At 50.9% G+C, this 14,240-nt stretch overlaps 3 protein-coding genes and 1 pseudogene across 8 annotated transcripts in view; 1 reads left to right on the forward strand and 3 right to left on the reverse strand.

Moving 5' to 3' along the window:
- DYNC2H1 (dynein cytoplasmic 2 heavy chain 1) overlaps positions 1-14,240 on the forward strand; it is a 670,805-nt gene that overhangs the window by 125,793 nt on the left and 530,772 nt on the right. The gene's annotated exons all lie outside the window — the stretch shown is intronic.
- MMP8 (matrix metallopeptidase 8) overlaps positions 1-14,240 on the reverse strand; it is a 107,133-nt gene that overhangs the window by 19,618 nt on the left and 73,275 nt on the right. The window lies entirely within an intron of this gene.
- Positions 1-14,240, reverse strand: part of LOC309841098 (interstitial collagenase-like) — a 24,598-nt gene continuing 10,358 nt past the window's right edge. For 4 of the 5 annotated variants that reach the window (XM_082683983.1, XM_082683981.1, XM_082683980.1 and 1 more), the window contains exons 3-11: positions 6,821-7,065; positions 6,582-6,730; positions 6,261-6,386; positions 5,339-5,494; positions 5,060-5,177; positions 3,462-3,595; positions 2,753-2,915; positions 1,326-1,429; positions 1-1,157 (exon numbers count right to left, since the gene is read on the reverse strand). In XM_082683983.1, coding sequence (XP_082540109.1) covers positions 1,048-1,157; positions 1,326-1,429; positions 2,753-2,915; positions 3,462-3,595; positions 5,060-5,177; positions 5,339-5,494; positions 6,261-6,386; positions 6,582-6,730; positions 6,821-6,972 — 1,212 coding nt within the window. In that variant the 5' untranslated portion in view covers positions 6,973-7,065 and the 3' untranslated portion in view covers positions 1-1,047. Of the gene's footprint in view, positions 1,158-1,325; positions 1,430-2,752; positions 2,916-3,461; positions 3,596-5,059; positions 5,178-5,338; positions 5,495-6,260; positions 6,387-6,581; positions 6,731-6,820; positions 7,066-7,481; positions 7,655-14,240 lie in introns of those variants that run through there. The other variant, XM_082683979.1, reaches the window with a different exon arrangement.
- Positions 8,780-14,240, reverse strand: part of LOC309841224 (stromelysin-2-like) — a 23,520-nt pseudogene continuing 18,059 nt past the window's right edge. The window contains exons 10-11 of the transcript in view: positions 12,343-12,446; positions 8,780-8,847 (exon numbers count right to left, since the gene is read on the reverse strand). The product of the transcript in view is annotated as a stromelysin-2-like (transcript). The remainder of the gene's footprint in view (positions 8,848-12,342; positions 12,447-14,240) is intronic.

Raw genomic sequence — 14,240 nt, forward strand, 5'->3', positions numbered from 1 at the left:
TTGGCATCTTGCCCAGAGCTTCTCAGCGTGCATTTATTCTCATGGCAAACAGAATAAAAATAATAGTCAACAACACACAGTACACAAATCATTCACTCTAAAATCAAGGGACTCTTAACCCCAGAGCTCCACCAGAAAACCCATGAGACATGATAAGTATGAGCCAAATAGACGATTTGCCTCACAGTCATTTTACCTCAGCAGCATGAGCGAGGCCCTGTAAACGTCCACCTGCACAACACAGCCTGGAACCCCCGGGTGTTCTGGAGGGAAACTCCCTGGGGGACAAGACCATCAGGCTGATCTTCAGAGATGAGCTCCAAACTTGATGGAGCTAGCCAGGAGAACAGCTGAGAAGTTTTCACCCGGTGCTCCCACCAGGACCTAGCCAAACCTCAATAAGTCTCTTCCATTATCATCATCATTTTTTTTTTTTAAGTGGCTCATTTTTTTCTTTTTCTTTTTTAAAGTAAGCTCTGTGCCCGACACGGAGCTTGAACTCACAACCCAAAGACCCAGAGTCTTGCACTCCACCAACAGAACCAGCCAGGCACCCCAGTCCCTTCCACTATTTGACTTAAAGGCCTAGTTTGAAATGGAAATAAGAGAAGGTCAGTAACCAGCCGCTTCCTGTCCCGTAACGCGTATGCCATGGGAAGTGCTAGAAATTACGTACATGCTACCTTCCCATGTACTTGCACTGTGAATTCCCCTACTCAGAGACAGAACATTTGAGGAGGTGGTTATTATGAGACATCTAATCCCTTCAAACAGCAGAGAATAGGGACAGAAAGCTTTCCGTTGTGGAAGCCCGAGGACAGACTATGACCTCAGCACTCCCTTAATGCTAGCTAAATAGTGAGAGTCCGGGAGGCCAGGCTGTCTCAGGAACGCAGGCTGCGGCCAGGCCGAGCTTTAACAAGATGGTGCCAGAGCGTTCGCGTCTCTGCGTTGCCGAGAGGTGAATGTCAAGCGCTGAAGGAAAGCACCTCCCCGGAGCTCATGAGGAGTATTGCTTTTTCTTTTCTCCTTGGGGAGAGTCAGGCTTCATTTATTTCTACAGTTGAACCAGCTGTTGATATTCAGGATAGTCAAAATTCGCTTTGTGTGAGGATCAAATTTGTACTGTCTTTTTCCACGAAAGAAATAGAAAAATCCTGGAAATGAAATGAAAATGAAAATCATATTTGACAAAGATACAGTGGTTTTGCATGAACTTGTGAAAACAATATCCATTTTCACATACGCAGTTTGCTTTCATGTCTAAGGAACAGCTCGTGTGTCATTTCTATGGTGGGAAAAAGGAGAAACTGGATGGTCTTTACCTCTTTCTTGGAAGACAGCGTCAACTTTTTTGCCGATTCCAGGAAACCCATGAGCTATTTCTTTGGGAAAACCTGTATCCATAGACCGTGTGTTTTCATCATACCTGGTAAAAAAAAAAAAATTAATAGAAAAATAAGAACATGTGATTAATGTAACAAAAAGAAAAAAAGAAAACACTGGGTGTGGTGCAAAAACAATGAATTCTGTTACGCTGAAAAGAAAAAAAAAACACTCAATATTAAGCGGTAAGTCATTGTTCTGTGTGGTTTGAGTGCATGGATTCATTTAATCTTCCCTACAAATCTGAGAGGTGGGGGCTGCCTTAATTTTTAGTTTGGAGAAAACTGACATCTGCTTTAAATAGTTCTGAGTGGGCCCAGCACCAGCATGAAAATAATAGGAGCTTTTAACTGGAAAGGGTCCCAATTCGACAGGGTTATGGGAGACTGGACGTGACAAGACCTCGCCCAGAGTAGCATCAACTAAAAATCTGATTCAAATTTCATCTTGGACTCCACTCCCTGTCCTATCAAGGAGAAATACTGCAGGCAACAAGGTTCCTTTTGGGTGCTCTCCTTTTATTCTCCTTTTTAAACTCCATCCTACAAGTCCCTTGCCTTCCAAGGACAGATACGATGAGGTGACACCAGGTAGGGGACTCACAGACGCTCAGTCTGGCTACATCCATCCACCATGGGAGGATGGAGGTTTGGCACCGTCTGAGAACAATTTTATAGATTTTATTTATTTGAGAGAGAGAGAGAATGAGTGAGGTCAGGGAGCAGTAGAGAGAGAGGGAGAAGCAGGCTCCCCACTGAGCAGGGAGCCCGACATGGGACTCGAACCCAGGACCCTGAGATCATGAGCCGAAGGCAGACGTTTCACTGACGAAGCCCCACAGGTGCCCTGAAAACGATTTTATTTTTTTAAAAATTTTTTTCTAAATATTTTATTTATTTATTTGACAGACAGAGATCACAAGTAGGCAGAGAGGCAGGCAGAGAGAGAGAGAGGAAGGGAAACAGGCTCCCTGCTGAGCGGAGAGCCCGATGCGGGGCTCACCCTGGGATCATGGCCTGAGCTGAACGCAGAGGCTTTAACCCACTGAGCCACCCAGGTGTCCCAACCTGTAAACGATTTTAAAAGGCAACTCTCCGGGACGCCTGGGTGGCTCAGTGGGTTAAGCAGCTGCCTTCGGCTCAGGTCATGATCCCAGCGTCCTGGGATCGAGTCCTGCATCGGGCTCCTTGCTCGGCGGGGAGCCTGCTTCTCCCTCTGCCTCTGCCTGCCATCTGTCTGCCTGTGCTCGCTCGCTCTCCCTCTCTCTCTCTGATAAATAAATAAAATCTTAAAAAATAAAAAAAATAAAAGGCAACTCTCCTTCCATGGACGGATCTGACCCTGACTTCCAAGGGTCCGTCGTTACCTCCAGTACTTGTTGGCGACAAAGAAGTATGTCTTCCCGGTCTCCTCTTCGTGAACAGCAGCATCGATGCTCTTCACTGTGTGCGGGAAGCCCAGGGAGTGGTAAATGTCCTTGGGGTAGCCTTGCCTCATCTTAACTGCATTGAAGGCCCAGACTTTACTATCTGTCAACCAAAAAATCGACCGTGAAAACTTGTCTGGGACTCTGGAGGACAGTCGGCAGGGTTTCCATGCTGGGAATGAGCAGAGCAGGGAGATTTTGATTCCCCAGGGAGGTGCCCCTGGGCCGGGCTTCTCTGCAGCGCGGTGGGCCCCCTTCCCTAGCGCAGGGCCGCATGTGGTGGTCAGGTGGCAGGGCCACATGCACTCCTGTGGGTTAGCGTGCCTCCCTGGACGGCACACTCAGCTCTTGGCTGGCTTGGGTTCTGATGGAGGACTTTGTGTGTGTTTGTGGACCTCCTCCAGCATGGGAGCTCGTCTGTCCCTCACAAAGCTGGGGCTGGTCTGCACAACCATATGCCATGCCCCAACCCCTGCAGAAAGGCCATGGGACACTTTCCAGGTGATAAATCCTTCTGAAGCTCACAGCACACGTGTTAGATCTGCTTCAAGAGTCTTGACTTATCTAAATGGCCCCCTTAATGTTCAGCCAAAGCACCTGATGAAAATGGAACTCAGAAACACTGACCCCCAAACCCTAGAAGCTTTACCTTTAAAAAAGAAGACTTCGTCTCTGCTAGCAACCTCGTAAGCAGCGTCAACTCCCCTTGACAGTGGGACCCAGAAGTCAGTGATGGCACCGAGCTCCCCTGTATTGTAGAAGGGTCTTGTGCGTAGGAAGAACCTGGTTTAAAAGGAAGGGCCGGTCCAGCTGGCAGCATATTGCTGGCCCATCTCCAGCCTGTTTTCTCGGGGAGATGAGTCACACATGCCCCCGGGGCCATGGCGACAGGCCGGGCCTACATGGTGGCTCATCTCACAGAAGTCCCCGTGGGAGCAGACAAGAACTGAGGTTAACAGAGGGGCCAGCGCTGCTCCAAGCAGCCCGGGGAACGGACGGCATACACGTCCACACGGGCAGACGGACGGTCACCAGGACTACGGAGCCCAGACACAAGCACCCGGCGAGCTCCCAGCCTTGGGAAGGACCAGAGGCCACCGCAGGGGGCAGGGTCCTTCTCGTCCGCCCCTCAGCAGCCCGGCCCATGCTTGCATCCCATGTCAAAGTCGCCTGCAGTGTCAGCCCCAGGCCCCAGAGATCCAGCCCCGGGAGCACGCTGGGCCGGCCCTTCCCTCCTGGGCTCCAGGCTACACTGCCCAGGCCTGGTGTAGACCGCTGAGCACTGGTGTTCAGAGGAACTGGTTTGTTCTAACTCACTGACATTTCCCATCCTGGACACGAGACGCAAAAGGGACTAGAAGACCATGTCTTGCTGCATCACTGACAAGTCTACGACCTCAACAAGGGGAATTCTGTCTGTCTGCCTGACCACACAGATCTGCATGTGTGTTAGTCGTAAAGGAGGGACTCACTACGCCTTTTATTCCACCAAGTTTCTGGCAACTGAATGCCTTACCTGTGATATAAATATTCTTACTCTTGTATTATAGTAATTTCTGCACCCAGCGTGGGGCTTGAGCTCATGACCCTGAGACTGAGAGTCACAAGCTCTTTCCATGGGGCCCGCTAGGCCCCTGCTCTGTGATTAAAAGTTTTGAAGGAACAATCATTTCATGTAAATGCATGATTACTCAAATTAGAAATTACAAATATATTACTAAAGAAATATATGGAACGTTCAACAAAATGAGAACACTTTAAAAACATAAGTCAGTGTTCGTGGTAATTTAAAAAATCTTTTTATCTATCTATCTATCTATTTTTAAAGATTTTATTTATTTATTTATCAGGGAGGGGGGGGGAGCATGCACAAGCAGACGGAGAGGCAGGCAGAGGTGGAGAGGGGAAGCAGGCTCCCTGCCAAGCAAGGAACCTGATGTGGGACTCGATCCCAGGACCCTGAGACCATGACCTGAGCCGAAAGCAATGGCTTAACCGAGCCACCAGGTGTCCTGCCTTTTTTTTTTTTTTAAGATTTTACTTATTTATTTGACAGAGAGAGAGAGAGAGAGAGAGCGAGAGCGCACAAGCCGAGGGAGCAGCAGGCAGAGAGAGAGGGGGAAGCAGGTTTCCCAATGAGCAGAGAGCCCGATGATGGGCTCAATCCTAGAACCCTGAGATCATGACCTGAGCCGAAGGCAGATGCTTAACCCACTGAGCCACTCAGGTGTCCCCCACTCTTTTCACCTGTTTTTAAAGAAGTACAATTCTCCACGAATTTCGGTAATAGCATCAAATGTTAACTTGCTTTCACAGGCTTGTGGTACTTGACGTTCTCTTGGCTGGATGGGATTTTTGGAAGGTCCTAAAACATAAACAAAGGTTCTGGAGTGTTGGCTTATTATAGTAACACAAAATCACTTGGAGTAAAGGCTCTTTCTTAAAGGACAAAGCTAAAAACTCTTTATTTCAACCCCACATACAGAGCCCCAGTCGCCAGTCCAAGGTGCCCCCCTTTGTGCTCACCGTAGAGGGCCTGAATGGCATCGATGTCCCTCTGAGTCAGCAGATTATCCCCATAGTAGTTGTAGCTGGAGAACATCAGGGACTCAATGTCACCGTCGTGCAACAGTCCGAGGGAATGGCCCACTTCATGTGCTGCGACGTGGTACAAGTTGAAATCTAAAGACAGCAGTAAGACGTGTTTGCGGGTCCTGGAATGCACTTCTGAGGAACCCCAGCAGAAAACAGAAGTTCCCAGATGACCACAGCATTGCTGTTGGCTTTGTGCAACATTGCTGTGTTTCTGGTGGTCTGGGTCTGTGTGGGGTAGCGATGCATGCGTAGTTTAATCAGAGAATGGAGAGGGTTTTAATGATTCCAGATACCTTGGTTAAAGTTTGAATCTCTGAGATGAGGGCTAGTCTGATTCTTGGATGAAGTCCGCCAACACAGAAAAATCCCATTGATCAACAAATATCACAAAATGAGGTAGAAAGTGTTACACACCAGAGGCATAATAGTATTCTATTAACATTTATCATTTCTTTCTTGCTCACAAATATTACATTATGCCTGATTTGAAAATTTAGGTAATATAGGAAAGTACCCAGAAGAATTCCCCAAAACCACTTCACCAAACATAACCATTTGAAAACTTTGGTATGGGATTGTATATGGGACAGTGTGATTTAAAACGTCCCATTTTCCGAGTAACATATTTTGTTGGTAAAAACTACTTGCAGAAACAATATTCCCCTACAGTTTTAAATATACGGACACAAGGGAGTTACCATTACCTTTCTAAGAAATTATAGTTTTAATAAAAGCTTGTGTTTAGTAAAGTATTTACGGCTGATCACATAGCTGGCTTGCTTTACTGAAGGGATTCTTTCAGATAAAATATTGACCTATGAAAGCAAAACATAGCACAAGTTGGTGCACTCACCTCTGAAATCCTTGGTCCATCTTTTCTCTTCATCAAAATGAACATCTCCTCCAATGCCTTCTCCCGGTGGGAAGGCGTGAGCAATAATGTTTCCAGGCCCGCCAAAGGGGTTGTTGTCGTTGTGATCTGTGAGACAAATTCCCGTTTCTATCCAGCTTCCCCAGACGGGAGGAGAGAGGACAGTGACAAGGAGCCCAGCAGCATTCTTTCCCTTTCGGCCGGTAAAACCCACAGCCCATTAGGAACAGGAACGCTCCCTCCTCAGCACAGTGCAGGGGGAGGCGAAGTTCAGGATGGTTTTGGGAGACCAGAAGCGCTTACCTCCCCTGACAAAGGATATCATTATGTCCGCTTGGCCCTCAAAGACCCTTGTGAAGGTCAGGGCAGAGGCATTACTCCAGAGCTGAAAGGCTCTGTCAATCACTCTGTCCACGTCTGCTCTCGGCAAATCTGGTGTGTAATTTACAAGCCTTAAAACGGAATAAAACAGAGATGTAAGAACTCATGGCTCACGGCTCTGCTGGGAGACGGCGCCCTCGCGCTGGTGCCCGTCTGCTTACCTGTAGGTCAGGTGGGTGTGCTCCCAGCGGAGGGTCCTCTCACCGAGGGCGTACGGAGCCACGTCGGGCACCCCACATCGGGGCTGCCTCATCAGAGTCAGGGTGTCAGCGTCCACCTTCCCCGTCACCTTTAGCCCGTAGAACGCCTGCATCTGCTTCAGCTTCTCAGTCACCAGACTGCTGCTCCTCTGCCTGCCGGGCTTGCTGGTTCCAGTCCTCAGGTGGTAGTATTTCCGCAGGTAGTTCTGATCAAGAGAAAAAAACATGAAACACAGGATGTGAAATCTTTATTTCTTCCGGCGAATCTTCAGGATTTCTCTGTGGCGGCAGAAAATTCTTTCGTCTTGAAGATTCAGTGCAAAAAGGGGAAAAATAACCTGTGTGCCGGTGCCCTGATCCCACAGGTGACTGCTGGCATGGTGGCCGAGTCTGGCTTCCCCGGGAGCTCGGTGTGCAGGCAGGCAGGGCTCTCTCTCTCTCTGGCCCCCTCTACCTCTGTCTTCTAAAGGACAGTCTGTGGGTGGGGAAGTCCATCTTTACTTTGGTCATGTTCTAGTTACCCTAGAAGGAACCCCACCCTTGCTTGAGCTTCTACTCTTGACCATGGAAAAATGAGAATGTAAGTTTCCTGCCTTTGTGGCACGTGGCATTCAGCATTTACCTGGACCAACTCTGCGTCCTGCTCTTGTGCTCTCGAGCTCGCGGCGGGGAAGCCATGGGACCCCACGCCCCAGAGCAGCAGCAGCAGCAGAGGGAGGGGGAGGCTGGGCATGCTGGCCCTCATGCTCCTGCCCTACCCACAGTGTCTGGTGGCTCCTGACCTCCTGAGGCAGGTTTTGGGTGCAGCCTCTGCCTTATGTAGGGCCCTGGCATCCTCAGAAAAACAAAGGCTCTCTGACTCACCTCTGACGAGAGGGGCTACACCCTCTTTTTTGCAATGTGTGGTCTCAACTTTCAAAACTTGGGACATAAATAGATTAATCTTGCATCTTCTCTTGTCTTTACAATCTTATGATTATGATCAAGCAGGACATCCCCAAAGGAACACACCTCATCCCACACGGTTGTATTCTCAAACTACTTCTGTGCTGTCTTAAGGGCAAGGGTGGCTCAGTGGGTTGGGCCACTGCCTTCGGCTCGGGTCGTGGTCCCAGGGTCCTGGGATTGAGTCCCGCATCAGGCTCTCTGCTCAGCGGGGAGCCTGCTTCCTCCTCTCTCTGCCTGCCTCTCTACTTGTAATCTCTGTCTGTCAAATAAACAAATAAAAAATCTTAAAAAAAAAAAAAGAGTAAGCCTTACTATCTACGCTAGAACATACAGCTTAGAGGGCAGTCCATGTGCTTCTAAACAATTGGGTGTCACTGCTGGTTCCGCTGGTCCTGCCCCGCTCCCGGGTGCGGGAAAAACAGCTGTCAGTGTGTTTCCTCCTCTTCCACTTCTACCCTCCACGACTGGCTTCTCCATTTTCAAAGAATTTCCTCCTGATTTTTCTTTAAGATTTTATTTATTTATTTGAAAGAGAGAGAGGAGGAGTGGGGTGCCAAGGGAGAGGGACAAGCAGACTCCACCCCGAGTGCAGAGCCCGACGTGGGGCTTGATCCCAGGACCCCAAGATTGTGGCCTGAGCTGAGACCAGCAGGCGGAGACTTCACGGACTGAGCCACCCAGGAGCCCCTCCTCCTGCCCTTTCCAGCTTCCTGATATAATTTGTTTTTTTAGTGACCACACACTGCCTAAATCACAAATCAGCACGAAGAGCCATTGTTGAGGAGAAAGTTGCCAGGTCCACAGGGCAGGTGTTTTATTAACTTGTTGCTCAGTTTCAGTTCTGCTTTGTCTGGCTCCTGGGACACAGGAGGGTGGCTGTGCATGGGTCCCAGGTAGAGAGGTGTCTGAGAGATCCGCGGCTGAGGGTCATCTTCTGCCGGAGGCTGCTGCTGGGTGTGTGGGACCGGACCGTTACTCATTCTCTCCGAGCCCTTTCTCCCTGCCATGGAGCTTGCGCAACACCTTCTTTGCCTCAGCTCCTAGGAGCGCAGAGGAGGAACAGGTCAGCGAAGGTTTGTGCTGTAAGAGACGGGGACCAGGAGCCACAGGTGCAGAAAGACAGAGACACTGATCTCCTGGGAGACGCCTGGCACCCGAGCTCCCTGACCTTCACCAACACTGTTATCTCTCAGTGTCTCATCGCCTGGTCCGAGCTCGGCAAGAACCTGCCAGTTTGTTCCAGCCAGAATCTCCCCTAAACCTTGATGCTTTGTAGCATCTCGCGCCCTCCCCCCGCCCCCTGCTCTTGGGCCACACTTGGTCACTCTCCCACACCACATTCGGAAGTGACCTCCTACTGGACTCGGTCTCTCTCCTCGCCACAATAGCTGTGGAGTAGACTCGGATTCTAGTGCTTGAGCTGGCGTCCAGCTCTGGTTTTCCTGAGTGAGGCGGGGTCCCGGACAGTGGGACCCCCGAGCGGGCTCCCGCGCACCCCCGGCGGCTCCACAGGTAGATGACTTGGAGAGCCAACCAAGTACAGATTCACTGAACAAAAGCAACGGGTCCAACAAGTTAGCCTTATGATAAAGGAGGACTGAGGCAGGAGTGACCTAGAAAACTAAGAACAGAATGCAGAAGAACCGTGTGGGTCTGGCATCTGTCCGAAGCAGAGACAAATCCAGCAAAACAGAACACAATCTGTTTCCTAATCGGAACCCAATTCACAGAAAAAGGATCTAGGGCAGGAAATAAACACACTTTAGAGACACACAGCAAGCAAGTCATCCTCTGGGTTGCGGTGTGGCTGGGATCACCCTGAGCACCCGCATGCACCTCGACCCCATGCAGGGGTGGGGGCTGGGGGCCCGGTTCTCGCTGAGGCACAGCGTTTAGGTTCAAGCTCCTTCCAGAGGAGCTGCCCTGGAGAGCAGGTTGGTTCCCACGAAAGCTGCCTTCTCTGTGGCTGATGAGCTGTGCTGCGGAACGGCTCACCGGTTATCCCGTAAACCACACCGGGTACGAGACGTTCCCGGCGCACCTACAGATGCGGTGTGACGTCAAAGCCGAAAGGAAAGGACCTTGGGGGGCTGTACCCACCCTTAAGTACTGGCGTTGCACTCGAAACATCCCCTCAACACTCACTCCTCCTCTCTCTGGGATATTTAAAAAAAAAATTTTTTTTAGCTTTTTTTTTTTTTTTAAGATTTTATTTATTTATTTGTCAGAAAGAGAGAGTGAGCAGGAGCAGAGGGAGTGAAAAAGGGAGAGGGAGAAGCCGGCTCCCCGCTAAGCAGGGAGCCCAATGTGGGGCTCGATCCCAGGACCCCAGGATCATGACCCGAGCCGAAGGCAGATGCTTAACCACGGAGCTGCACACATGCCCCTCTCTCTAGGATATTTTAAGTAGTCACCCCAAAGAGAGCAAAATAAACTGGGATCTAATCAGACAGTGAAGTATCTTTGCAGATTGGACCTGGGTCTTGTCCTGAGTGCCTGCCGGGCCACAGCGGGAGGGACTGTATGTGCTCCTTGGAGGGAAAAAAAAAAAAAAAAAAAAAAAGAAGTGATGAAGGGAAGAGAGACAGAGCAGTAGCTTGTGAAGGGGAAGGCTGAGCCCAGAATGCTGCTTCTCTTAGGATGAAAGGGCATGCAGGAGGCAGGGAAGAAAGAGAAGAAAGTCCATTAAGAAGAGACTGGTTGATTTTTCTTGGCTGAGTCAGCTTTTGTATGAGAAGAACGATACTTAGCATCTGCAGGGCTTTTACAAAATGAGCTTAAACTCGTCTGTGCAGCAGTCCAGTAGAGGACTGGGTAGACGAGGAAGCCGGCTCCTCACGGGAGCAGCAGGCATGCCCGCGATTGCACAGACACCACACAGTGCGCCCCGGACAGGCCCCTGAGCTCTGAGTGCGAATCAGGGAATAGCGTGCTCATCTTGGCTGTTGAATAAGCTGTGCAGCAGAGAGAGAGGGATACTGGCTTCCGTACCTCCCTGTAAGATGGGAGGGTCTCCCCATGGAGACTGGTTCCTTTGCTGGAGAACAGGGACAATAAGCATAGTAATATCTCCCAGAAATGTATTTTGGGAGAATTAAGAGGAATCATGTGTATTTCTCAATGCTTATCACACTGAAGCGCATTGCTCAGGGAGAGCCGATTCTTTCTAGACTCGAGAGAGCTCTGCTGGGAAATAACTTACTGAAACACTCTCACATGACTGAAGGGGAAACATATCCAGAAAGGCTCAGTTGTTCTCTTGGAGAAAACAGCTGGGAAGTGAATGAGGGATGGGTGAGATCACTCACAATAGATTTCAACTCCTTAAAGGAATTGTGACTTACGTTGTTTCGGCAACGAGACAAAACAAAGTATTTTTAGCTGAATCCACATTGCAAACAACACTTTGAATTGTGTCTTCTATAGATTTCGGAGCCTTGTCCAAGAAGGAGCCCGGTGGCCAGGTGTTCCTGACTGTGACCATCACCACGGTGAGCTGAATACAATTCGAAGAATGATTGCTACATGGGCATGTTTCTAAGGGCGATAAACTGTGCCCGAGTCATGAATCTTGCATAATCAAACTTGTGGTTTCGCTAATGACAGTGCAATACCGACCCTGTAATCTTGGTAGGAAAGCTTACCGACACATTTACCAATCAGCTTCAGATGTAACTGACCTATTACTTATCAAGTCCAAGGACTCTCCCCCAAAAAGCAGTGTTTCCTGCTGACTCTGCAGGGACCAAGTTTGCGGGAGTCTTAGGTATCAATGTGGCAGATAAGCAAACCCATTCCAGCCCTGCCTCCCTGTCCCCAGCCTCAGGCATCATCTGAGCACAGGCAGGGGCTGACAAGACCCGGGGAGTTATAAGTTGTCAGCCCACCGGACCGCGAGGGATTGTGGTTTTAAGCCCTTAGGCTGCAGAGTGTTTTCTTGTTATACAGCAATAGAGAACAGAAAATCTCCCTTGATTACATCTTTTGGAGGCTGCGTCATTCCTTCCCCTGCACACGCAAAGACGTAAGGTGTGTTCCCTGGGCTGCTGAAGACGTGCGATGGCACACAGCAGACGCTGGTGTGCCTGCCAGCGGACGGCTTTCTCTTCCGACGTACATTCTGCGGGTCAAAAAATGCGCTTGCTGCTGTGATCAAATGATTGTCGAACAAATGCATGAAAGAATGTGGCAAATGAATCATGACAAAGACAAGGTCAGGTGTGACGTGAGCTTTGTGGAGAGTCTGGACTCAACTGTTTCATATCGTGAACGAAGTTTCCTGCTCTTCATGATGGGTTCACAAGGGGAAGCTGCAGATGGTCGCCTCCAAAATCGGGACCAAAGGGGCCTCTTCTTTTCTTGAGTCTCAGCAGACATCTTCGGAGATCCCAAGCATCACATTTCCTCTAGCCCCTCTGTGCCACTGCGCACACCGTCCCCTGCCCAGGGGACGCCCTCCCTCCCCTGCCCTGTGGCCGGTGACCCCCACTCTCCACTCTCAGATCCGACATCCTTTCCTCCCCAGGATCACGGACCCGCTTCTGCTTCACTCAGCGATCCTTTCTTGGCCACCTGCTTCATGCCCGTCGTGGCACCCTTGAGGAGATGAGAGCGGTAAACGATTCGGGGAGGCTGCAGCCTGACATGGGGTAAACAGGACAGGCCTTATAGTGCAGTGAGACAAGTGTCTTGGGAGCATGATGTGCTTTTCCCTACTGGATGTTGGGGCTGAGCCCCTTGTAGGTGACCCCACAGCTCCGTGAGCTTCCCCATTATGGCCACAGTGCTAGGTACCCAGTCACCAGGCCACTCACTTCTCCGTCCCCCTGTGGGGCATGTAAAGTCTGGAGGGCAGAGCCGTGTCTGCAACGTCCCCAGCCCAGTGCCCGTGGTGCAGCGGACCTCACAGGGCCTGAGTCCATCGGGGGTGCAGGAGCGAGAAGGCGGAACCCCACCCAGCCTTGGGAGGCTGCTTGGCCAAGCACTCGGCTCCCACGAGGAGAGCGACACGGCTTCTTCCTGGACCAGCTTTCCGCTCCTGTCCCTCGTGTCTGAGACATAAACACCTCCCGCCAGGTGTTGAGTCTCACGCCAGGGTTGGGATGAAACGGCTCCGAGGCTCCTCTCCTCTCTCCGGTCCCCCAGTGACTTCAGGTCACTTTCCATTGTGGCCCTGCACGGTGTCCCCCTGGACCCCCACCGAGCCAGACCTCTCCTGGCTGGTCAGCTCCGGACCAGGGCGTCTCTGTGCGTCCCCAGCACGGCTCACAGTTTCTCGGCCATACCTGCTCCTACCGTCCGTGCCTCCTCTTCCCTCTCCTCGTCCCTCCCTCTGTCCCTCTCTCCCTGACCCCCTCCTCTGTCTCACGGTCTCTCCCCTCTCTCCTCCCTCTCTCCCTGTCTGGCTCCGACTCCTATGTCTCCTGATTTCTCTGCACAGGCGTATTTGACACATGGACCTAATGACTGTGAGAACATGTTGTCACTCATAATTTCCTCAGCTCCTTGGAGTGCTGTGTGACAGTGCCGTGTGGTACCAGGTAAGGAGGCCGGGAAACACAGAGAGAAAGGACAATACCCCAAACCACCTAGGGGCTTCCCTGACCAATTTTCCCTACTTCAAAAATGTGCCTTAACACTCACGCTGGACACAGTTGCGTGTCTGTTCTTGTCCAGGAGTCACTGATAAACGGAGCTCCCCGGCGCGGGGGGGGGGGGGGGGGGGTTCTGCCTCCAAACCTTTAGCAGGACTGGATTTTGACCCGAATTATCTGGATCCTTGTTACCGGCCGCGACCCCACCTAACATCGCTCTGTGTTACATAATCGTTGCTGATTTTAAAATTACCACAGACTTAGAGGTTAATACGTTACTTATTTTAGTTTCTGGGGCATGAGTCTGAAAGTGGCTCAGCAGGGTTAACTCGAACAGTCCCAAGGCCCTGGCTGGCGGCATGCCCACCTGGGGCAGGGGTGTGGGGACTCTACTTCCAAACTCGGCCTGTACTCACTTGATTCCTTCCCGCCTCATTCCCACCATCCTACGGCAACTTATTGATGAGCTCTGGCCTGTTTGCAACCTCAGCAATTCTCTGTCTCCCCGAAGCCAGAGGCACTCCATCCTTCCTCTAGGGGAAGGTGTTCTTCCAGATCCCTGAACCACAGCTGACCAGAGGCAGGGGTCCCTAAAGCATCTGCTGCACCCCCACCGGGAGCCCTCATCCACCGACCCCAGGGCTGGTCTTGTCCTGCTGTGGGGTCCAAATCCATATCCCCACCTGGATGGCCCAGTGTTGCTGAGTTCCTCCCCGCTGCGGGGCTCTCCATGGACCCATCCTCAAACCTCAATGGCTCGACTCCGCTATGTCTGACCTCGGCTTTGTGCCCCTCTGGATGTGTTTGCCCCCAGGCTGCATCTCGTCAGCACCCGCATC

Source organism: Mustela nivalis (assembly GCF_964662115.1).
Source record: "Mustela nivalis genome assembly, chromosome: 9".
In the NCBI taxonomy this organism is placed as follows: Eukaryota; Metazoa; Chordata; class Mammalia; order Carnivora; family Mustelidae; genus Mustela; species Mustela nivalis.